At 34.6% G+C, this 27310-nt stretch overlaps 1 protein-coding gene across 1 annotated transcript in view; it reads right to left on the reverse strand.

The window, feature by feature from the left end:
• Positions 1-27310, reverse strand: part of NYAP2 (neuronal tyrosine-phosphorylated phosphoinositide-3-kinase adaptor 2) — a gene marked incomplete at its 3' end in the record, with an annotated part of 158684 nt that overhangs the window by 10338 nt on the left and 121036 nt on the right. Inside the window, exons 4-5 of the mRNA XM_081956377.1 lie at positions 21472-21681; positions 15364-15467 (exon numbers count right to left, since the gene is read on the reverse strand). Coding sequence (XP_081812503.1) covers positions 15364-15467; positions 21472-21681 — 314 coding nt within the window. The remainder of the gene's footprint in view (positions 1-15363; positions 15468-21471; positions 21682-27310) is intronic.

Below are 27310 nucleotides of genomic sequence, written 5' to 3' on the forward strand. Positions count from 1 at the left end.
TTCATTTCCAAACTTCCTGAAAAATATTTTCAGTTTTAGAATGATGTTCAAGCACTTTCCAATGTAGAATTTTGTATCATAATGACTACTTCAGCATTCAAGAATTTTCAAATTGTTCATTAATCCCTGGAATGAATCTCATTCAACTGATAGGGACTATCAGTTGGTTATGTTTCCCACATTTGAATTCCACAATAGGTTTAGTAGAATATTTTTTCACAATTTGTATTGTTCTTGGTTTCCCAAATACATTCCTCTATGCTATTCTAAAAATTAAAGAATTCAATAATCTACAGACTAGGTCTAATTTTCTGAAGCAAGTCATCAACAGGATTAACCCAGAGATGGAAGATCTTGTGCTGTTGTTATATTTTGAATAAAGGCAAATATATTTGTCTCAGGATAATGATGCAAGATCAAATCTGGGTCAGTCGCTGGGACCAGAGATGTAGTCTTCCAAGCTTCCATGGGCTCCAGCAAGAGTCTGAAAGCTTGGAAGAGTAAATCCCTAGTCCCAGTGACCGATCCATATTTGATCTTGTTATATTGTATGTATGTGCATCTGTGTTGTTATATTGTGTGTGTGTGGCTTTGGATAGATAGATGGATGGATGAGTAGATGGATGGATAGATGGAGGGAGGGAAGGAGGGAGAGAGGGATGGATGGAGGGATGGATACTCCTTTTCTCTCACACCACCTATCTCACTACCCCTTTTTGTGAAGGTTTGGCCTCCTTCCAGCAATAAAATACACGAGATTGCAATAATTTATTGCACAGTTCTGTAAATCCATCAGTCTACCTGTAAAAAATCCTGAAGGATAAATCATATAATTAACATTCACTGAATGGAAATTATTATCCTTAAAAAGTAAGTCTGCTTTATATTAGTACTGATGGTTCCTAATAAAGACTGGGAGGCTTCAGAGCACTAATATGCCCACTATGAAGTGTGATGTTACTGATTATCTGGAAGTCTAATAAGTAGAACATGGACACTGGCTGGCCAAGCTTTTATTAGAGCCTTTTGGTGTCCCTTTGGAGGAATGAGGTGTTGAAATAAAATTACAGAAAATGCTCAGGACAAAATATACTGTATATCACTATGGAAACATATAAGCAGGGCAACAGCTACTTTTCCAAATAATATTTACTTAGTGAGTTACTGTGAAAAGAGATATGCTGGGAACTTTGACAAATTCCATCACATTTAGTTACATTTTTGCTCAATTTTGATATAGTCTACTGTTGTGGCCCAGCAGGATCTGTTGGAGCTGCTGAGGGACTCAGATAGCAATGAACCCTATGAGTCGGCTATGGAAGAGATGGAGGACCCTGGGCAGGGTTCAGACTCAGAGCAGGTACCCGAGAAGCTGGTTGGCCACCAGGAGGCACCTGAGGCATGGAGCAGTAGGGAAGATCAAAGGGAGTTTGTGCCTGATGCCCGGCAGAGAGGGCGGAGAAACGAAGGCAACAGCTGCTCCAGAGACAAGCTCCTAAGAGATAATCAAGCCCAGGTGGTTGTGGCTTGGCCCCTCCTAAGAGAGTATATAAGAAGAGACTTTGGGAGGAGTCTGTTTGTAGGACACAACCATTCGTGACAATCTGGAGAAGCTCTTGTCTGTATCTGTTGGAGTCTGGGTTGATGCCAACGTCTTGCCTGTGAGTCGTGTTTGGGCTTTCAGCCAACAGGATTATAATTACTGTAAATAAAGAGTGGCAAACAGCTAAGCCTGTGTCGACATTCATTACCAGATGGAGGGGGGCCAGAACAGTCTACCCAAAGTGCTAAACAGTGAGAAATGGTCCAAAATTCAAAATTAGCTTGGTAATTATATTTGTTTTATTATTGTTTTCATTTGGATTTGTTTTTTAACTTGCCTAACAATTTCTGAGTTTTTTGGGATGTCTATACAACTACGTTTCTTTTTCTTTTTTCAGACTGAACTGTCAGAGAAGAAAGAGGAATTACAATGGCTATCTGTTGAGGATATCAGTGATATTCCTGAGATTATGGTTCCTTGGTATTTTACTTAGTTTCATGTTAAGACATTCTTCACTTTACTTAGTTCTTAGGAAAAGTAACAGCATGCAATCGGTTAGTCAACTACAGGTAGAAATATGTAATGAAGTGTTAGCCCAATGAAGCTGAAACTAGCTTCAAGTTAATCAATGATCAGGCCAGACATTTTTTGTTTTTATTTAAAATATAAAAATGCTTAGCTATAACAATATGCAGAATTGATCGAATAATGTTTCTGTCTTTTAAATGATACAGCAAATAATTCAATAAATTATATGCTACTAAAACTGTCCTGTTTGTGTGTAACCTTTAACCAAGCAAAACAGTGCACCATAGGGCAATTATTTTTGAACCAAGATACCTCAGAGGGGCTTATTTATAGAATGCATCCAAAATTCATGATTCCTATAAAATTTGGAAAATAATTTATGGCATAAAAATTATCATAAAACATTTTATCACATAATACAAATGTCATAAAATGTTTTATCATATTTTGACACACAACGTCACCAAACTTTTTCTGTGGTTAGCTCCTGATGTTTCACTCTGCCATACAGTTCAAATCAGGCTATTTTCAAGGCAGATACATCTCTGAATATTTACTTATATTTTAAAGAACTTGAAGGTGGTACATTAGCAGCTGTGCCACTGTGGAAAAAGTCGGTCTTCTAGTACTTGCCAGCTCTTTGGCTGGTGGGATCTCCAGCATGTCCATTCTGCTCCAGCTGGTTGGATAGATTGAGGATCTTGGAAGAAGACAATTGCAGGTGAGCATGATCAGGAATGCTCATCAGTGCCTCAAATACATAGCATCTACTAAGAATTTTCCCATATTATCCCAACTCATGGTAGCAATTTCCCTCTCCTTTTTAATCTACCAACTAAAACCCAGGTATGGAGAAATTAGTAGGTCTTTCTATGTGATAACTCTGACTATGGCTAAGGCTAAGGCTGACTATGGCTAAAAGTGATTAAGAACAAAGCCTCCCATGGAAGCTATAAGCAGTATTAATATAAGTAGCCAGTCTTTGTCCAGGCACAGGTATTTATATAATAGCAGAATAAATGATACATATTAGGGCATATTATGCACTGTGTCAAGTTATAAATTTTTTATTAATGTGTGAATTGGTTTGTTATTTTTCTGTTCTGTTATCGCTCGTTTAGTAATGGGATATCATATAAATAATGTAAAGTAATGAATATATACATTCTCTCAAGAAGGTGCCAAGTGAAATCCTTAGTTTGTTGTTTCTGTGCTGATTGTCTCCTGGTGACATATATGCTTTCTTTATCTGAAATTCTCATCAGGACTACTTTGGTCTTGCTGGTCTTAATATTTGTTTTATATGCATGTAGGTTTTTTCTTCAGGTCATCTGAGAATATATGTGAAACACCATTCTGCAGGGAGCTTAATTGATATGGTCTGAACCCCACTTGGATTTAAAGGGTTATTGTAGAGGTTTAAAAAAAATAGAAAAGTAATCATATTTTAAAATTCTCATTTAAAATACACAAAGTTTTATTTTCATTGTTCAACAAGACAAAATGAAGATTATAAATTATCAAAAGTGAGTGCTGGCATCCATACTTGATTATAACTTGCATACTACATATAATGTATATGAAGAATTCAAACATTTCAATGATAGACTATGAAGAGACACATGTACATATACAGATATATAAACAAACTATACATACATACATGGGTGAATAGATATACATAATTATGGGCATACAGTATACAGACAAAGTACTATACAAGTGCCATAAGTGCAATATACTGTATAAGGCTATACAAACATTTGAGAGAATCTGATGAAATCATGATCACCATGGCAACAAGGCTAGAACAGTCTGTGATGTAACAAAGTGATGGTGATAAAAACAGAATCTTTTCACAGTATGCTGTGTAGTGTCTCCCTCTCTCACACACAGATAAATACAGAAAATCCACTCTATTTCCATATCAAAATGATTTAAAAAAACTGCTGTATTTCTTAACAAAATGGAAATGTATCTGAGATGAAACAACTGATGTTCTATTTATATCATATTCTCAATTGGCTCTTTATTTTCCTTAATAAGACAGGGGGCAGGACACACGATCCCATTTTTTTAACAAGCTTCGGCTTTATATCAGTTTTTATTCTTGTGTTCTTAAATGTATGAATAATATTCTACAAAATTATTGCCCTGAGTTAAACATAAAGATACACTAAAAAAAGAAAAAAAGGCACAGCTTTTCAAACAGAGGTGGAAAAAAAGGAATTTGTCTGAAAGCAATTTAACAATATTGTGGGAAGTCATTTATTTCTTAGCTTGCTAAAAAAAAAAAAAACTACTTCAAAATGCAAGCAACCTAATTTCCAATCTTCGTTTTGTAAATGACAATACTTTAGACTGTGTAAAAAAGGAAGTCTTAAAGCATCGCTTTGCAAAAGCAAATTAAAAATGGGTAATTCACCTTAATCAGCATATTTTGATTTTTTGGGGAAAAAATGATTCTACAAATGAAAAATTTCACTTATCCAGGAAGTAAAATCTGACCTCAAATTAATCAATGAAACAATATACCTACATGGTCAACAATAACTATCTTAATAAGCTGCAATTCTTTACACATTTATTTAGTTGAATTGAATCAATAGGACTTATTCTAAGAAGATATTCCTATAATTGCACCTTTAATTATTATACATTGGTTCAAGATTATATGTGTGTGTATATATGCACATTAGGTTATAAGTCTCCTAGCAAAGCATATATCTATATAAACATTTATGAACTGGAAAAAAATCTAAGAAAGTGTGACTGAAATTATTTTAAGATTGCATACTTTACACAACTGTATTTAAGGTTATCTAGAGCTGCACTATAAACCATGAAGAAGAAAAAGATTGAAGAAATTGAAGAAATATTGCTGAAAGGCTGACTCAGGGATTAAACATTAACTTGTTTTATACCTTGAAGAGTTGCTACTTATGATAAAATATTATCTGTGATTCCTTGCTGTATATTGTCATAGAATATTCAATTAACTGTAACTTAAAAGAAAAGGAGACACACCATAGATTCCAAATGAATAGTTTTTCTAATAAAACATTGATGGATTTCTGTCATTGACAAATGGTTAGGCATAACAGGATAATTTTCTAAAAATGCTTTAAAAATATTTATTAATTGGAGGTAATGGGTAAAAATTAGCCAATATTGCTGTCCTTTCTAGTCTCCATGTATCCATTTAAAGATATGAAAAATGGCTTATAAAACAACAAAGCTGTGAGTAAAGAGGCTACATTTACCTCATGAGGAACCCTCCTATGAAGGTTCGTGATCATATATGCCACATCTACATGCAGACAAATCATGCTACAAATAATGTTGAAACTGAATTGAAACCAGCCCACTCCCGCTCCAGGGCATAAGTTCCCTTCCATTCAGTGGCTCAGTCTTAGAATCATGTCTGTTGCGTCTCTAATTTGTTGGTTGATAAAAACTACTATCTGAAATTGATTTAAATCTTTAGATATTGTGTCTTGCTGAGATTGAATAGTTAGAAGTGCAGGAGCAGAAGTTAAGGAATCACAGGATACTACAAGTAGTTTAATAGCTATTTCTATGCATTCTTATTCTCCCCCACACACTTTTTCTGTCTGCAGTCTTAGGTATGTGCTGAATTCTTGTTTTCTTGTAATATTGCAATTTCTACTGTACACTTATCTTCCTTCTGTCCTTCAAGAGCCCCCCAAATTAAGCTAAATATAGCAATTTTCAAAACATTTGCATTCTACTTTCTCTTGTTTCCAGCTTCTATCTGACTGGCTGATCATAAATCATTTCAGAGACTTCTGTGGGAATTCTTATAACATTTTCACAATGTCATAGATTTGCATGTGAACGGTCTTTTCTGCCATGAAATTCTTGTTCATACCAGCTTGAAATTAGTCTCAGTTATCTTAATAATCTATATTTCCAGGTTTTCATATGATGGACAATTGCAGGTGTAATATTAGAATTCAAAGGACTTGTAATCCAAAGATACATGGGAGAAGTGTACATTATTATTTCAACAACCAAAGTAGCCCAGCTTTCTTGTGTATGAAACTCTATTTAGTTCTTTTTTAATCATGTCCGTTTAAAGATGGCAACATTCAATCAAGTAGTGCATTCCTCAAAATTTAATGTCTTCAACTTATACGGGGAAAGGGGATAGGAAAGACTCCAAGAACAGACCAGCTGTTCATGCTATCAATCAAAATATTGGTGATGTATTTTTATGAGTTGTAGAAATTTGCTTTATTAGACCAGCTAATTGTTAAGAGGGCTCTCCTGGGATACCTAGCACACATATCTTTATCTGCATGGCAGACAGTATTCTCTATGTGCCAATATTAGTCACACAATTCCTAGTTGTTACATAAAAGGAGAATCAGCTTATTCTATTTTAAAATGAGAAGGAAAGTAGAGGAAAGGAAAACTATGTTGACACTTTTATGAGGAAACATATCTAAATCGAGATCAGTTGAATAGAAAACTATAAGGCAGTTAAATGCTTGCTGCTGTAGTTGAAAGCAGATTTTAAAATGCTAGGTTAAAAACTAAAATTTTAGTGTACAAGCAGTTGTCTTGGGGGGGGGGGGAGTAGATAGTATTAAAAGACAAAAAGACCAATTGCTCCCTCTTGTGGTTATTCAAAATATTGTATAATATCTTCTAACATCTTAGAACCCTAATTAAAATTACGTTGAGATTCTGCAAAAAGGTTGGGCAGGTTTTAAATTTTAAGAGTATATAATTATTATGTTAAGAGAATTTGAAGGAACTCAATCACAAATTTATGCCTGAACTATGTCTGAAATGATAACCTTGCTTAATGGGTGGGTTTTATACATATTGCTAAGTATATATATATTATATATAGTATATATATATTACTTGTGATTCATCATGATATGTGGACACTATGCATTTTTGAAAATATGTTTTATTGTATGTTGTGAAATGGAAATCTATATTACAGAGATCAGCAAAAATATTAAAATCCAGTCTAAAACAAAGAAAATAAAATGTGACAATATCATGGAAATATCAAAGATGGGTATAAACAAATTCATTAATTTTCTAAATATATTCTAGAGAACCCACTAACTGGTTATATCAAGAAAATGTGTCATGTTGCCAAAATGAATGGTGCTTTATTTAATACTGTAAGTAATAGATTGTGATATATAATTATATGGGATTTTTTTTTTCATCTTAGGTTTTATCAGAGGGGACTTATTCTTTGCAGCATCACTGTTTCACATTTTTAAGCCATATTGATTCTGTAATACAGATTCTGTAGAACTATCTGTAGTACTACGGATAGTGAATCACTGTCTCTTTCCTTTTCTCTTGTCTTGACTCTCATCTTCTGACCCAACAGATTTCTCTATGAAGTTTTCTTTAGAACATTTCAGGAAGATCAGGCTATATTGATAATGAAGTGATTAGGTTTTCTTCATTGCTTATGGCACCACCAAATTTCACATTTTCACTCTGTATTTCTGAATATTTAAAAGAAGCCATAAGCTTTTATCATTGTTGCCTGAAGTAATAAACAAGTACAGGTAATCCTTGACTTACAACCACATAACCTTGTCATAAATATGAGTGAGTTTCCAAGCATCAGAATTCACATGACCATCGGGATGCTGCAATAAACGTAAGTGTGGAAAATGGTCGTGTCACTTTTCAGTGCCATTGTACTTCTGTATGGGCACTAAATGAAACTGTTTAGTTGAAACAGTTTCATTTAGTGTTTATACTGACTGTTTATACTGTCTTTCTTCAGGTTACCTATTGCTTCGGCTGCAGGGATGCTCAAGGCATTGTGCTGTGTGTTTGTGCTGGCAAAAGCCAATTAATTGGGTTGCTAGAGTGAAGTCTACTTATCCTCTGTAGATATGGCTAATTATAAAATGAAAAGTAGGACAGTCACACACACCCTCTTTAGCCACTCCTTAATAAGTGCAGAAACTCCATCCATAAGAATTTATTTGAAATTCTCGTCTCATTGAAGCATTTTTAAAGGAAAGTGTCTTTTATAAAATTAAATAAAAATAGGAACAAAAAACCTCCCAAGCTTATTTTTCTGCCATGAACCACTTAAAACATCAAAACATAAGTTGAAGAGAAGTTGACTTACTGTATTCGTCAATCCTGGTAGAAAGCTTTTGAATTCTTGATTCTTAAGGGAATGAGCTGAATGATATAAACTCAGCTACATTTTTTTTTTCAAATCCAATTTCTTTAGGTTTCTTATTTTTCAGATGTTTAGTTCATCTCCTATTTTCACATCAGTTTGCAATTCTTTCTATGCAAATGTAGATGGGTTTCTATGAATATTTCTCTTAATATATAAATGTTCACTGAAGATTTCCCTCCTAATAAAATGCCTCTTAGATATGTTTCCAATCATTCTTTTCAATCTAATTTTAGCATCTCTACCAATTTGTGTATACGTTTTTGACTGGCAAAAATAATGCATATTCAGAATAGAAAAATTATAATTTTAAAAACTGAAAGCTGAAGTAAAAGTGAAATTGGTCAATAAGTTAAGATTTCTCATTTCCTTTCAAGGACCCCACTTTGTATTGTAAAGGACAGTTACATTTAATTTTTACAGTTCTTTTTAGGCCCAGGTAGTTTTACTTCTCTTGGCATTGCTTTGCTAGAACTAATATTTATTAAGAGCATGTGATTCCACTTGTGTGATTATTTGATAGAGATCATTGCATTAGTTCAATTTGAACTGTTGGTTGAATCATTCAAACTGGAACAATTTCTTTCATAATGATTTGGAGTATAAAAGTGCACACGAGCATGTGCAAAGAAATCCATATCAGGTCAACTCAATGTAACTCAGTTTGGATACACTGAATATGAATTTAACACTTATATTTAGAATAAGCATTTTAGTTGAGAAAATTGATTCAGTATGGAGATTTAAGCTAATTTGCTTTCAACTCCAAATCAAATATTCACACATCCCTAACAGTCATGCTGTTCAGTGAAGCATATGACACTTTCAGTAGCCATTGACACATATATCAATAGAATTAGAAAACAGCAGGAATGAAATTCCCTGCTGCTTTTACAAATGAATCCCACTTCCCAAAAGGCACTTACACAATAATTCTCAAAGTGTTAAGTACCAAGTCAACCTTGGCTAAATTCAAAAAGCTATGTAGGGTCCGACATGGTTGCCATTTAAATGGAAGCCATGAGAAAGTCTTATGGTTGTAGCCTTGATAAGACTCTAGAAGAAGAATTCCAGAAGATTCTGGCAAATCCCTTGACAAGAAAAACACATGCTGGACTCAATGGAGATTTTGATTTTTAAGATCATTTTTGCTCAGTTTTCCCACAACCCTGTCATCCTCTAGCTATGTAGATTTAATTCTCAGAATTTTAGCAATGACTATGATGGCTGAGAAATTCTGTAAATATAAAGAGAGCTTCATTTTTAAAAAGCTACGCTTCTGATAGGGTATAAGATTGATTCTTTGAATGGGCTCATATTTCCATTGCGCATTTGGTTCCAGAAATACTATCAGACTGGTGAAGGTCTCTAATTACTCAAAGTGATGGGGAATTAAAGAATCTAAAAAACCCTCTAAAACATTGTTTTTGCTTCTTAGAAATTCCTTTCCCAATCCTGGTTACAGTTGGAATTTTCATGTCTCTAAATTAAAAACCATTCAGTGCTTTTGTCCAGCACAATATGACTGCTAAAAGGAACCGGTGCATTCAGAAGCAGAAGAATAGAGGTGACTCCTTCTTTGAAAGTGGAGAGAGAAACAACATTTTTAAAACAGCTATAATAAAATTTGAATATGAAAGAAGTGAAAAGCCAGATAAATTATTCTCTTTAGAAAATGTGGTTTACACCTCAGGAATATGATAGGAAAAGCAGCACTATTCATGTGGATGGTGACTTTTAATTTATGATTAATGTTTAATTATGTTCAGATACTCTTTAAACTTCTAGCTCAAGAAATTATTCCTGTAGTACCATGGTGCTCTTGCTAGTAGCAATAGTATTGTAAACAGCTGCTTGAAAATTTAGAGCCAGTTTTATGAATCATATTAATTTCTGTAATACATTTCTCCCAATATACACATTTTCCTATCCATTTTTCTTAACAAACATGTCCATGCTATCCTTTTTTCATTTGCTGCTTGCAGGTTGCTATGAATATATTACTGTATATAGATTTTGATCCAAAAACTGCACCATAAAATTAAGGGGGAACCAAAGAATAACTATGTCCATTTTTGCATTAATTCCAAAATAAGAACTACAGCACTTTGCAATAAATTTCTCCTTATTTGATACCCCATTTGAATAGTATATGAAGTTCTTCCAAAATAAATGCAGAAAATATCCCATGCCAAGAAAAAATATGCTTGAAAATATCAACATTAATAAATTAGGATTTGATTTTTCCTCATTTTTAGGCAAGTCTGAAGTGTTGATATGTGCTGAAAATAAAATAATTACAAGTTGATTGATAATATATCAAAAGAATGTGGCTGTTACTAATTAATATTACTATTTATTTAACTAATTATTTAATAGTTATAACTAACAACAAGAAAAATTAGGAAAAGCCAACAGACTTATAATACAATAAGAAAATTTCTGTCATGATCAGGATAAAGTTTTAAAGTATTAAATGACAGGACAGCAACATTTCTTATCATAATTTTATATAAATCTGCTTTGTGTCATAGTGACTTAGGAATAATGAGATTTCTCCTACAAAATACCTGGAAAAACCAAGTTGAAGAAAATAGTTTTTCCAAAATACCTGGAAAAACCAAGTTTAAGAAAACTAATGTATAAAAATAAAATCCTGCACATTCGATATTTGCCATAAGATGGAGCCATTGGCTCACAACAACTATTTGACACTCAAAAAAAAAAAAACACATATATTTACCAATAGCTCTAAAACTTAGACTTATATACTTCTTCACAGCAGTTTACAGCCTTCTCTAAGAAGTTTACAGAGTCAGCATATTGCCCCCAACAATGCTTTCTGACACTTTTGGAAACCTATCAATGATCCTTTTTGTTCATTATAATTCTGAAGTGTTTCAAAAAATAGTATAGAACTTTTTCAATTAGGGGTTAAATCTAGTACTAGTCAGGTTCTAAGGAGACCTTTTCTAACATATTGAGATATCTCTGCAGAGAAATCTTTGTTCAGTTCTGGGGTTGCAAACTTCTTGAAGTGAGAGGATCTGGCTAAAATGACTCACGGCCTCATGGCCATATCGTTGGGTTTGCGCAATGCACTAACATGTAACAGCCTTTGAACAGAAGTTACAGTTGGTTTTTAATACAGTAGTCAACATTTTGACTGGAATTCAAGGCAGGGATAATTTTACCATTTACTATTTTGTGGGCCAATACTGTAGGTTTTTGGATACAATTTAAGCTTGTTAGCTGGATATTAGTTTCAACTTATAAATGGTTCTGTATCTCTTGGTACATATCAGGCAGGCCGATGATATAAGATTGTCTTAAATCAACCTGTTTGAGGACATCCCTCAGGGAGAGGCTGCTAGTAAGGTGAGTGAGTGATAAGGCCAGAAAATTTCTTCTACATAGCTCTGTCATTCTCCCCCGGATGCCAGAGTGGCTCACTTGGTGATGATCTTATAGAAATTGGTAAAAGCGTCCCAGAGTATCTTGAGACATTGACTATTCTACCATTTGTGTTTGGTGCAGCATAATTGTCACTTATCTATTTCTATTTTTGTAATATGTATATTTTAGTACGGATGTTAAGTTTTTGTTTGGTTGCTGTTATAAGTCACTGGGATTCTCTAAGAATTTGGGATTCTCTAAGAATTTGGGAGATGATGATGATGGTGATGATAATGATATATCAGTGCCCATATAATAAATCCACATCAGCATGTAGATTTGACATATGAAATTATTGATAATTACAAAGCTGGTATAAACAAAAATGTTTGAAATTATATATATATATATATATATATATATATATATATATATATATATATATGTGTGTGTGTGTGTGTGTGTGTGTGTGTGTGTGTGTGTGTGTGTGTGTGTGTGTGTGTGTGTGTGTGTGTGTGTGTGTGTGTGTGTGTGTGTGTGTGTGTGTGTGTGTGTGTGTGTTATATTTGTACTGATAAATAAATATAATAAAAGAAAGGTAAAACAGAAGGGAGCTCAAGCACTTTGTAACTTCAAGATTAACTAAAAATCTACAAATGTGAAGTCCAGTTAGTAAAGTAGGAAAGCTGGTCTATATGTGAATCGGTATCCCTGAATCCTTAACACTGGGTGAATGTATCAATTCGTAAGGGTTTTTTTTATCCCATCTAGAAATAGTGCATCTGAGTTATCATTAAATATTTCAGATGATGGTTCATTTACGGCTATGACATTCAGACATATAAACTGGTTGTTTTAAGTTAATTTTGTAGCTCTATTTTTACTATTCTTAATGGATGTTATAGGCCAACCACATAAAACATAGCAACTGTAATGCTGGATCTCCTTTGAATTCCTTTCGTCCATAAATTAGTTAAAATAGGAAAGTTTCTTTACCATTTTAAGTCTCATCATAGATTTTCAAAACAAATGTTAATCGAAAGAGGGATTAAATATTGCCTTCATACTTTGGATTTAAGGAAAGACATTAATAACACTTGTGAAATAAGGCCCTGTTCCACCAGTTTTTGCTCCTATAACATGCTATTACATTATTGAATATGCTATTTCATAAGTTAACTCTTTCACTTACATAAAAATGTCATTGGATATGATCTCAACAATCATATAATAAAGCTAAGTATGTCTTCTTCTTTTCTTCCATGTTTTATACATGGTTTGATGCTTCTTCTCTGCAACTTCTGCAGATGCAGAACTTCAACATATTGCAAATAGCCATTTTTTACACTGGATATATATATATATATTATTAAGTATCTATTCTATCTAGCTACATCAATCCCAACATTGCATCCCATTTTATAGTATAGTTAATGTGGCTACATATCCAATAAAATATATAGCAAAACACTAAAGGGATATGCTTACTGCTGCAATTTTATGGCATGACTGTTCATTTCAAAATAAGGAATGGATATGGGTGACATACCATCATGGCAGGAAGAATGTTTTGCAGTAGTTATTACATATCAGGTTTGGGACAACATCACTTTGGCATTCTGCTCTGGTCTATTCTTTCTCCCCAGATGGTCTAAATTGCCTTTTTCTATCTCTTGAAGGGGTAATTTGAGGGACTTTCTGAACAAGATACAAGTTTTTAAATAAGACTATCACATCTAAAGCATAAAACAAAACCTCACTCCAAATAGCAAAAGAGCTCATTGGGATAAAGAGATGTTCACCTACTTCTTTTCCTGCTGTGTTAGTTTGAAGGGTTTAATGAAGAGTTTTCAAAAGTTTTGAGAACTGCAAAACATTCCAACCAAAGCATTCTGTCACTTTCTCCTGCTACCTCTAGGTAGTCCTCAACATATGACCACAACTGGAACTTCCATCACTAAACAATGAGGTTTTTAAGTGAGTCACATTTTGTTTCTACAATCTTTTTGCTGTGATCATTAAGTGAAGCATGTGGTTGTTAAGTAAAGCTGGCTTCTCCCATTAGACTTTGCTTATTGGAAGCTTCCTGGGACAGTCACAAATGGTGATTTTATTGCGCACTGCAACTAATGTAAATACATGCCAGTTGACAAGCACATGAATTTTTATCATGTGTTTGCAGCAATGCTGTGATAACTGGGTGAAATCATCAGTCACTTTTTTCAATGGCATTGTAACTACAAGAGATCATTAAACAAATGGTCATAAGTTGAGGTGTACTTACTTCATTCAAATTTTCAAAACCTAGGGCAATATTGTATCTATATGAGCTGGTGGCAAACAGACTGAAACTTGGGACACATTTGGGGAGAGAATAGCTGCTTTCTGTTATGAGCAGAGAGTCTCAAATGCACTATTTATCTACCACACATGAATATATTTATTGGGAGTAAATTACACTAGAGGGCAATATAACTGTAGAGTTGAAATGTGGACTTACATATATAAAGATTCATAAACCACCTAGAAAAAGCAGCTGAACAATTAGATATGGTCTACAAGTCACATTAATGAATAATTGTATTGAGAAAAAAAAGCCTAAATGCTTCTTGATAAAAATTGAATGAGACAACTTTTCTTTCTCAGCATGTAAAGATTGCTTAGATAAGCTGCAGGATTTTTTTCTTTTTATCTCTAACAGCTTTTATTCAAAGAATTACATTTCCTTTAACGTATAATTTTTTTTCAAACAGTTTGAAGACCATACGAATTTGCATACTGGCACACAGCAAAACCTGCCCAGTACCCAAATATTAAATAACATGTATCCTTCCATTGGAACCCCACTATTGAAGGAAAATACAAAAACATGTTCAAAGAACACATCAATCTCCCAGTTATTCATAGTCTATGAAAATCCCAATAACATCTAGACAGCTTATTGTAAGATCTTTGCTATTTTATAAAAACAGGATATTATGGATCCGTCCCAATACTATTATATGTGATTTAGGAGTTTCAAAGGAACAAAATTACTTCTCATAAATAGAAAATAAAGCTTTTTATTAAGTTGTGTGTTTTTGAGTATGTATGTGCATGGATTTATGTGTGAATATGCAGTATGTATATATGCATACACACACAATCATGATATATGTGTATGTATATACACACACACACACTAATTTTTTTAAATTATTCATGCACTTATCTCAAAATGACAGAATACAAAGAGATTCAAGTTCAAACTGTGTATACAAAGTCACTGTCTAGTACAAAATGGTATAGACAAGATGCTTGAAAGAAATATACATTATATAAAACACAAATGTATAAAATGCTGCTTTTCATCAGAATTTTTCAGAAAAGAAAATTACTTCTTTAAAAAAATGAAACAAGACATTCAACTAACTACATATAGAGTAAAAAAGATACATATTCATATTACAGAATGGAGACAAATAAATGTTAAAGAGGAGACCATTGCAAAGAAAGCTTGATGCTAGAAACGATAAGATTTCTTTGCTTATGAAAGGGAGACACACACACAGACATATATCATAAAAACAGAAATCAAACCAAAACACGCAGAAGAACAATTTACAATAACAGATGGTAGACAAACACAGAAGGGAGAACATTTGGCATGTTGCATCACAGGAAGTCATTCACGATTGGCTAACGATGGTACCTGGCTCGGTTGCAGTTCACTGGCTTGCCTGAGAGGAGGAACAGAGGGAGGAGGAACACCTGATGTGGAAGCAGATCTCCCTAATCTGCAGCTTGATTTCGGTTCTGGAAAGGAAAACGAATGGATTAGAGAAGACTTCTGCACTCTCTTAAATTAAGGGTCCAATCTGGATAAATTGTAGCTCCAGGGCTTCATGCAGCTCTTCAACTTTTTAATCATGGCTGATGATTCCTGGCAATGTTTCCTGTCATTCCAAGTTGGATAAGATGTGAAAACTCTAGTTGAAACTCTAAAAGAAGCATCTCGTGGATGTGCTTCTCTCCCAACACTTCATCCTGCCTACTCATGTAATCGAGTGATGGCCCTCAAATATTAAGGCTGACTTTCATTTTAGACAACTAACCACAGGCTTTCAAATATAGGGTAGCACTATCTGTGTTGTTTTTCTTCACTTATTTTCTTCTTTTTGAATTTTTGATGTGTTTCTGTTTATTTTGCTATAAAAATTGTGTTGCTGAATTTCCACATTTTGCACTGGATTTTATTGTACGCTCAGAGGAGGATTCGGGGTTGAACAAAGGTCTAGGTGGCCTTATGTGTCCTATGGGGAACCCACTTCTGTTACTAAAGAAGTCAGAATTTTCAAATTTAGCTAATATATTGCTTTAAAACCTAAATCTCACATGTTGATCCAGTGCCTCCTTTCTCAGTTCCCCATCCTGTGGCTGTATGCTAAAGGTGAACCTGAGAAGGCTAAGATTCACCTTTCCTCAAACTGCTATTGGAGAAGAGTTAATGCAAGATTTTTTTTTGGCCACTTTTTCATCGCTAAAAAAGATCTATCTTTCACTATTATGCTTTATTTTTTAATTGACCAAATACTTTCAGTAATAGCAGCATTTAGGTGACCAATGCGTCTTGGCTTAGAAGCAAAGCAAAGTTAGGCCTAGTTATTACACTGATGAGAAACTACCAGTAAATACCATGAATGTAGTTTAAACGTTACAGAAACAGACAGTGTGAAATCAGGCCTGTATGGTTGCCAAGAAAACTGCATGGATGTGTCTATGAAATCATCAGGAGTCAAGTGTAACTTGAGGGAGACTGTATCTTTCAATAGTGTCTTGATAACTGTCATACATAAACAAAGTATGTGTAGAATTGGTAGCTGTGAATGTTTAATGAAAACAAAGGGTTGATTCTTTATCACTGTTAACCTGAAGGAATTTGAAGCCTTTTTCTATCATAATTTCCATTGTCTATGAAGATTCTCAGTCATCCAGGTCATAGTTGTCTCAAAGGTGCTTTTTTCAAAAGGCACTATTTTTTGAGGAAGAAGATACTTTGCTTCATCAACTTCTTGGATGAATATCTTCTTCCTCAAAAAACACTCGTTGCCTTTTGAAAAAAAAAAGGACTTTTGAGACCTAATTTCCATAGTTTTCCTTCATTCCAATAGAATATGAAGTGGTCAACTTACTGCTTATCTTTTAGTAGTTATATCATAAATATGTATGGATTTGGTAGCTGTGCATGCTTGATATTTGACCACCATCTAAGGGCATTGTATATTGCTGATCATAAAAAATAAAAATAAAAATCTGACAAATCCTTGCCTACCACAATTTCTGAATTGTGTACAATAAAATCAAGCCTTTCCAGCTGGGCATGTACATCATCCTAAAAGATTATTATGTCTATAATAACAAAATCCTTTCATCTGACATCAAAGAAAGAGAGAGATTGTGTTTGTTCTTCTTTAATTTCCAGGATGATATGCCTGTAAAAATGTCAAGTTCTCTCATTTTAGAGATCTCTTGTAAATGCTCCATCCTCTTATTTATTTTTTTGCTTCCAAAATAATGAAAAAAATCTTGTTTATTAGTATAAATTAATTGTTTACAAGAAGAGAATAGGACAAATGGAAATGTTTTATTTCTACTAACTCCACTTTTCTTTTTTCAACTCCACAAATGCTACTGTTCATATGATGAATGTTATTATATTTATCCTGCACAACCTGGGAGCCTCCAGATAAGTTCTACCATTGCTACTTTGCTACCAGTGACCACTGCTACCATTGACCATTGCTACCATTGACCATCACAACTAGAAACAAACAGGCTGGGAAAGGTTGTAAAGGGTATTCATTCCTATACAATATTCAAAATCCTTACTCATGTAACTAGGAATTAAATGCTGACATTTGCATTACAACAATCCTGCATGTAATTTTTTCCCCTTTCTGGTTTACTATCTCATTTTCAGGATATTTGGATATTTATTTTATTGGGTTTTTGCAGTCATTATATTACTGTGTAGAGAGAGAATGGTGTGGTTCTTTTCTGTCCATCTCTCAAGCTTTCTGCAACTTCTTGGCTTCCTATGGCCTTGGCCTCCACCCCATAGAGAAGTTCCCACTCCTTTGATTTAATTGGTTCCCCAATAACTTGATCAGTTTACCAACTTTAAAAAGGTACTTCTAATCTAGGTCTGTCCTATATCCTGGCTAGAAATTATAAACAAGAAGCATTTTGTGAAAATTGGGATGTTGTTTATACTTTAAAAGGCCAGTGACTTGCTAAGGACCTAATTTAAACCTTCAGAAGTTTCAGAGTTCAAACTGTCCTACTGTGTGTTGCCAGTTTCCAAAACTAAATAGTAACATCTAGACCAAGGGTGGGCAGCTTGCAGCCCATAGACCAGTTATAGCATTCAGTATCCTTTTTTGCAGGCCTTGGAGCAATTTAGAGAGAGTTGGAGTGGTTGGCACCAAAGATATTGATTCCTTGGGAGAAGCTGAAGTATTGAAGAGCTGAAGTGTCAGTCCTAATTCTTAGGGTTTAGAGTGCTGTCTTGGTATAGCAGTTAAGGCGGTGCTGTCAAACTCCCAGCCGGATGCATCACGCACTGGCCAAGCCCATGCCTGTTTTAGCAAAGGGGGAAAAAGTCCTGATATGTCATGTGATGTTGTCATCACGACCTAAGTTTGACACCCCTGAGTTAAGACATCAGGCTAGAAACTGGATGACTATGTTTTCTATCCTTGTCTTAGGCCAGGGGTGTCCAAACTTGGGAACTTTAAGACTTGTGGACTTTAACTCCCAGAATTCCCCAGCCAGCCATGCTGGCTGGGGAATTCTGGGAGTTGAAGTCCACAAGTCTTAAAGTTCCCAAGTTTGGACACCCCTGTCTTAGGCACAAAGCCAACTGGGCAAGACAGTTCTTCAGAGCCTCAGGAAGGAGGTAATTGCTAACCACTTCTGAACAAAACTTGCCACACAAAAATTTGCCATGCAGTCTCCGAGGATCAGAGTTTAGAAAGACAAAAAATAGTAAATGCACATTTTTCTTTAAAATCTTCACCATCACCACCATTCAGATGCATTTTGCTGTTTTTGCATGTGTAAGAAGATAAAATTGATTCTACAAACCACAACAATCATGCTGTCACAATACTCCACATTAGATATGCACAACATTTCCAACATGATTTAAAAAAAAGAACATAATATCATTGCTTTCCCTTCCAGACACACATCATACTAATTCAATTTGACATAGGAAACATCCCCACAGACATGAAATCGGTAGGTCCTTGTAGTCCAGATCACTAGGAAAATTCAGAGTTGTAAATATTTTTCATATTGCAATTATTTTAACTAATATTGCAATTAATATTTCGCAGGCAAAATTACTTAACAAGATTTCCTTTTTAGAAAAAAAAAGAATCCTATATTTTAACTTAGGACTTACGATTATAAGATGTTCTAAAGGATTAAAATCATAGCAATGGTAATGATAATAGTTATAGTAAAAAGAACTGAGCAATGATGTAGGCAATCAAATGGACTGCACTTTAGGAATACTTTTTTATTTGCCAAGAGAAATATGTAGCATTCTTTAAAATAAATATTTATGACATTGTGACATTATGCACTCATTTTGAAACATTTTCTACACATTACATAGCTCACTGAAGAACTTTTTATCTGCAGAAATGATTCTACTCATCTCCTAAGTACCGTATGTCAACAAAAGTAGGAAGGTTGGCATTGCTTCTTCAATTTTCAGCTGACTCTTTTATCCAGCATGTGGAATAGGCCAGACATGCCATTTTTATACAGTGGGATATGAGGCTCTGGCTTTCTATGTAGTGACAGAAATTAGAATCCATCACAGTCCATACAAAGATCAAAACTTCTCCACAACTGCAATCAAAATTATTATTTTGGGGGAAATACTCCTTGCACATCATTTATATTTCATGTATTTGATTTAGCAACATTGAACAACACCAATACTGGGATTATGTATATACACTAGAGGTGGTATTCAGTAGGTTCTGTCCAGTTCTGGAGAACCGGTAGTGAAAATTTTGAGTCGTTCGAAGAACCGGTAAATACCACCTCTGACTGGCCCCATCCCCATCTTTTCTTGTCTCCTGAGTTCCAGCTGATCAGGAGGAAATGGGGATTTTGCATTATCTTCCCCTAGATTGGGGTGGAAATGGAGATTTTACAATATCCTTCCCCTGCCATGCCCACCAAGCCACAGCACACCCACCAAACCACACCCACAGAACCGGTAGTAAAAAAGTTTGAATCCCACTAGTGATATACATGTTTCTGCATACAGGGATAGTGGGGATACACACACACACACAGACACACACACACACACACACACACACACAGACACATTAACTATTCGGAAGTGAACTAAAATCACATTTCAAGGAAGAAATGGGAAAGAAAGAAGAGCATCCTTTTCTTTTCCACAATGGTGTTGTAACATCTAAGTTTAAGAATCAGGTAGAATAGATCCCTCATTATTTTCTGTTTTGCCAAATGATTTTACAAGCATTTGGCAAGCATTCCGTTTTGCTAAATGATTTGCGGAGTGATTTGGCAAGGTCTGGAATAAAGTTATTAAAAACATCCACATATAGACAACATAATGTTGGAAGTACCAGTATTTGGAAATGAGATGCAGTGCATATTTCCAACAGCAGATGGCAATGCAAAATACCATCTCCCAGCAGCTATAAGCTTGTAGGAAATGTTCTTCAAAATATCCACCATTAAGCTCACTAAAGAATTCCATTTTGTGAACCCCTATGGTTTTCACTGAAAAAGCAACAGCATATTCTTAAGGAGGTGACATGTATACAAAAAAATCACTGAAATCTATTTCCTTTCTGAACTCTCTGGTGGAAGATGACTTAAAACCATCAGATAAGAAACATCCTTGCAACATTATTGAAGAGCTACAAAATTCAAGAATGAACACAGCAGTCAAGGGCAGCAATAGATTTGTAGATTCAGTAGGGAATTAGTTTGCTCTTGGTGGTACAATATTGTAGCATGTCACTTATACTGAGAAAGGAAAAAAATGGATCTAATTGGCCGACATCACATCACAATCAATTCTACAACAGAAGTATAAAAAGAACAAAACTCCGAGCACAGCTGTATTTAGGATGGATGAAGATATGGAGGGAAGAATGGCCTCTTGCTTTCAATTTTCATTGTAGTGGAAACATGAAAACTACCATGACTTTCCTTTATCCCACCGTGTAAAACCAGTCTCAGCTGACTCCGTTGCCGAAAACTTTCTACTCATCCTTACAGCAAGCAAGGATAATGTTTATACAGAAGTAGCTGATTTGGCAAGTAAACAAGAAGTCAACTTATATATATATACAATCCTGTGTAATTAGTTTTCTGAGCTGGACAAATGTGACAGAGCAAAATGGCACAAGTCTAAAGCAATTAGCCAAATTTTCACATGTTTTCAGTCCAACATTTCCTGTGAAAATGCCAACAATACACAAAATATGGTGAGTTTTAATTTAAAAAATATTAATGTATCCCATTAAATGGAGAAGAATTAAAGTAGCTTGCCGTTAGATAAGTATTTCCATGTTCTTGTTTGGCATATCATTTTGGCCAAAGAAAGATAATTATCCCCTGATTACATTTAGTTGAAGTACCATCCATGTTGAAGCAATCTTGATTTTTGTGGATTTCACAGATCTTTTCACTAGTTATCCATAGTACTATTTGTTTATTGTACTGCTATGCAAATGGGTCTAACTATACCTACCTGAACTATTATTTCCTGCCAACATGGTTGGACTAACCGAAGACCTTCCAAGTCGGTTGGACACAAGTGATGGTCCTGGTGTTCCATCCCATTCCTGAGCTTTTATTGGCTCTCTGGAAGATGACCCATGATGACCTCCTTTGTCTTTGTTTTCCAGCTTTGGTAATGGTTCGGTACTGTGACTTCTGATCTTTAGTTCCTCTAACGGTTCTGCAAAATATGAAAAGTTCATACTCCATTACAAAGTGCAAATTAATTGCATCCATACACTACTTTTTTTCCAGGCCAGTAATCTACTGTTTGAGCTCTATTGTAAATGTACTGTAGAAAAGACCACAATAAGCAAAAATTAAACAAATTAATCAAGAATTATAGTTGCTTCATATTATTTGTGACCTACTTGGATGGAAAGACTGTAGGTAAAGTTAGAAATCTATTTTATTTATTTTGACTCCTACCTTTATTATTATTTTTGCAAATAATTCAAGGTACATTCAAATATTTCATGAAATCATCTGGTGAGTATAACGCTTATGTACATTTTCTCACTGATATATAAAATTGAAGCTGAGGTCAATTCCTGATAGTATTTCCGTGCCACCTGTGCTGTGAATATCTTCAGAATAATTTTATTATACAAGATGTTTAAGTTTTTAATTTTTATAAATTGTACAGGGGTTGTTTAATTGATTTTTACCTGTGTGTATGATTGTTTGTATGTTTTAAATTTATTCCTGTACACCGTCCCGAGTCCCTCCGGGGAGAGGGGGCGGTCTAGAAATTTAATAAATTATTAAATTATAATTATTAGTAAGTGAAGCACAATAAATACTAACTAAATTGCATTAAGCTCATATCAAAAACCAACAAGACGTCTCATCAATGGAAAGACTGAGTCATGAAATAATCAAAGAAATGGAGCAGTGAAGAAAAGTCTACAGTGATCAGGTTTCCAAATTTCTACTGATATACTGTTAGAAATAGACTCTTCTTTTTATGTCTGCTATTCACATTGATAATAGGAATAGCAGGGACACCACTGTTAACAGGTGCAGAGTTTGATAGGGTATTTTCTATTTTGAATAAATGTTGCCTGTTTGATAGGAACACAGCTATCCACTTACGCAGGGAACTGGAGATGCCATAAGATTTTGGTTTTAAAATTTATAGTTATAAAACAAATAAGTACATAGTTTATACTGCAAAATCAAATCAAATATTGTTTTATATTCTTCTCATGTTTGGAAGAACAATGATTGGTGAATTCCGACTTTATAGAAAATTTACCATTGCTTCCTATAAATCAAAGGAAGATAACCATGTTCTTAAACCACAGCCTTATGGAAAAAATTAAAAGCATTCAATGTGGAAAAAACACTTTAGATAGATACAGTAGCACCATTAGAAAGTGCTCTTAAAGCTCATAAGGCTTATGTTTTCCAGTGTACCACCACAGAACAAGTTGTCAAAGCAGGATGCATTTTCCCCATCTCTCAGTCCCTTCATGTGGATTTGCTCATAATGCAAACATAACAAAATACAAATGTAATGAAGAACTTATATCAATTATACGTACGTAAAAAGGATGAGGAAATATGAGAAAGGTACAGAAACATGGCTCATATTGGAAACTGGATGCTCAGGAATCAATAAAGAAGCATTTATATGAAATCTGTAATACCAGGGTTAAGAATTATTCTATTCAATGATTCTATGTAAGAATCATCTAAGTAAGGTTCTACATTTAGGCAAGAAAAACAAAATGCACAGGAACAGTATATGTTGCACCTCGCTCAATAGTAGTAACTGTGAGAGGGATCTTGGAGTCCTAGTGGACAACCATTTAAATATGAGCCAGCAGTGTGCAGCAGCTGCTAAAAAAGCCAACACAGTTCTAGGCTGCATAAACAGAGGGATAGAATCAAGATCACGTGAAGTGTTAATACCACTTTATAATGCGTTGGTAAGGCCATACTTGGAATACTGCATTCAGTTTTGGTCACCACGATGTAAAAAAGATGTTGAGACTCTAGAAAGAGTGCAGAGAAAAGCAACCAAGATGGTTAGGGGACTGGAGGCTAAAACAAATGTAGGAATTGGGTATGTCTAGTTAACGAAAAGAAGGACTAGGGGTGACATAATAGCAGTGTTTCGATATCTCAGGGGCTGCCTCAAGGAAGAGGAAGTCAAACTATTCTCCAAAGCACTTGAGGGCAGGACAAGAAGCAATGGGTGGAAACTAATCAAGGAGAAAAGCAACTAAGAACTAAGGAGAAATTTCCTGACAGTTAGAACAATTAATCAATGGAACAACTTGCCTCCAGAAGTTGTGAATGCTGCAACACTGGACATTTTAAAGAAGATGTTGGATATTCTTTTGTCTGAAGTGGTGTAGGGTTTCCTGCCTAAGCAGGGGATTGGACTAGGAGATCTCAAGGTCTCTTCCAACTCTGTTATTCTATTCTATTCTATTCTATTCTATTCTATTCTATTCTATTCCAAATACTAGCTACCAATACAGAATACTGGCATAGTTTCTTCCCAATTCTTCGGGATGAAATACTGTTAACAATATCAACAAATTCTGTACATTTAAGGTCATTGCTGTGCAGCCATGCAGTTTGTCACCAACATATATTTACATGACAAACTTCCCTTCTCACTTTATTTAAAAACTAATGAAGCTACAAGAAAAAAAGCAGTCTGAATGGATCTTTAGTCCATCAAAGTTCATTGTTTACCCACATACTGTTGTGCAAAATATTGTACAAAATATTGTGTAACAAAATTGTTCAAAAATACAGCTTTAAAATACCAATATTTTTCTAAACCTTAAAAAAAAGTAAGTCCATAAAACAGAGAAAATCATTTAGAGAACACTATTGTTTGCATGTATAGTGATGAATTTGTTTCTTGATTTAATATTCTTTGATGAATGTGAAAAGATAATTTGTTTTGCTTTAAGTTTGAAATCTCTTGCTTCATCTAAATCCATATTTGTGGATTTTTCTCTTGGTGGCCTTTTTGTTTTTAGTTTTACAAATTAAGTTTGATCATTTTTAACTGAGACTGAGCAGCAAACAATTAATTACCGAGTACATCCATCCACATTCAGGATTTATCTCCCTATAGTTTTACATATTTATTACTTCTATTCCAAGAACAAAAATAACTGAAGTTATTTATGAGCATTTGAAACACAAACCTAGATTTCAATTTTCACCCATGACAATGCATTCTGTCTATATTACAGATTTTTTACAAATGCCAATGGAGGAAAAAATTGAAATAGAAGGAGATGAAATGAAATGGAATGAAGACCGCACCTCAATTGATTGTTAAAACTCAGAAATGGGACATTTTACTTTCACTTGGCTATGAATGAAAGCCTTTGAAGTTTATGCAAAGTAGAAATTTCATACTGTGGTTCCATCTGCCATCACTACCTTCCCAAGATTTTGTTGCTGCTGTTGTAAGGTAAAAGTAAAGGTTCCCCTCACACATACGTGCTAGTTATTCCTGACTCTACAGGGCAGTGCTCATCTCTGTTTCAAAGCCGAAGAGCCAGCGCTGTCCAAAGACATCTCCGTGGTCATGTGGCATGACTAAATGCTGAAGGTGCATGAAATGCTGTTACCTTCCCACCAAAGGTGGTTCCTATTTTTCTACTTGCATTTTTATATGCTTTTGAACTGCAAGTTGGCAGAAGCTGGGACAAGTATTAGGAGCTAACTCCGTTACGCGGTGCTAGGAATTCGAACCACCTAATTGCTGACTTTTCTGATCGATAAGTTCAGTGGCTTAGCCACTGAGCCACTGCGTCCCTTTTTGCACCTTTTTGCTGCTGTTGTAGAGGCCCCTTATGTTATGTAACTCTGTATCTGGAGGGTTATATGACCTCTCGCATTTCCAGTAGTCTGATCAGCAGGGAGAACAAGTCTGTTAAGATGTATATCTTGAAAGTTGTTTTTTCTTTTCTAATGCAGGTCCCCCCCCCCACATTCTATGCATCCCAGAGTTTACATATTAGGACATGTTATAAAAAGTGCAAACCAATGAACAAACAAGAAATGTTAATATACAACTAGATCTAAGCCTTTTAAACCAGTTTTCATAATTATAAGTCCTTATTTATGGGCAAAATAAAGGAGAAGAAAAACACACCCACATTTTTTCTATGTGGATACAATACTAATATAGATTTACTTCCCCCCACTGTTTTACTATTGCTAAATAGTAACAGCATTGGAAACCTGAATTCCTCATTGCTATGGGAAAAATATGATTCACCACAAAAGGAAAAAAGAAAAATCTGCAAAACAGTCTCTCTTTTTTTCAAAGTAGAATAGAAACATTAAAATATCAGACTTTGCTTTGGCAAAATGTCTCTTAGTAAATTTTGACTTAACTCTGCACAATAACAGCAGGCCGATACATCAGAGCGGTTGGAATGCTTTATCTAAAATTCTTATTATTCAAATGAATATACTCTACCTGATTGATCTGGCACAAGCTTTCCAAGAAATTATTAACTGAGATAATGTTATTGTTATAAACTGCAGAACACTTTTTAGCAAGCAAACAAGGTATAATTGAAGCATCTCTAAATGAGGGCAATTCTCAGCTAGTCTTCTCTAAATAATCCACAATGTATCAGATAACAGTGCTTGTATTATTCATTCATCTTTGTCTGCTATCTGTTATAAATCCAAATATATCAACACTCATGTTAGCAGAAAGCACTATTTTATGTGAGTTTATATGTAGGCCAGTGTTTTAACTAGCTGTACTTCCAAGCAATGCTGCTTCATAACAAGGTCAGTCTGTTTGAGGTGTCATCCTATCAGGCTGACCAATTCTTTAGCCTTATAAATTGTAAACCCCCCACCCCCCCAGCTATTAAATGAATGGTTCCTCAGCATTCTTTTGGGAATGAATTCATATAAGCATTTATTAAATGGCAAATGTCTAAGATCATGGATTCTAGAATGGGAAAATACTGCTTCTGTGTCAATATCATGATTTTGTATGAGTTTTGTTTGCAAAGAGAACAACTACAAATACATTGCTGTCTTTCCCTTACAGTAATGTATTTGTAGTTGTTCTTAGATCATCACTAAACTTTTTCTCCAGCTATCTTGACTTCTTTGTGATTTTCTTTTAAAAGAATGATATAGTAATTGTGCTTCTGGAAATCCCTTTTAAGGATTTCAACAGCTTTTAAACTCATTTTCCAAATAACTTGTCCAGCTGTGGAATCCTTCTTATTTCTCTAAGAATTGAGGGGCGGGGGAACCACTTTGTTGTTTGATGGTCAGTTTTAGATTCCCTTAAAAGATGAACTTCTTATATTATAGTCACTTTAGCTTATTGTTCTTGTTATTTCCACTTCCTAGGCTAAGTTTTAGCCACTGATTGTATCAAATATACCCATTGTACCAAATACATTCAAGTGTAGCTGATTCTCTTGGGTCTTCTACCGTTTGAAGGAGAAAGTTGTCAGCAAGGAGAGGCAGGAATTTCCTGGAAGGATAATCTATGCAGATCATTTTTACAAAACAGATATCAGGGTAAAGCCTTTCACTGTTACAATTTCATTTCTTTGTAAGGTCTGCATTATCCACATTTTCTCCTTGGGTAGGCAAGTAATAATAGAAATCAACAACACTATTGCTTTTATTTGTCCCTTTACTTATTATATCCCAGATATTATCAACTGCAATGCAAGTATAATCATTTGGATGGGTAGGAATCTAGTATATTTGCTATGAGTATTAATTAAAAATTGGAATGAAAATTTACCAATTGTGTTTCAAAGGCCAGGGATGTAAGCACGATG

The sequence above is a fragment of the Natrix helvetica genome (assembly GCF_964273705.1).
Source record: "Natrix helvetica genome assembly, chromosome: 5".
In the NCBI taxonomy this organism is placed as follows: Eukaryota; Metazoa; Chordata; class Lepidosauria; order Squamata; family Natricidae; genus Natrix; species Natrix helvetica.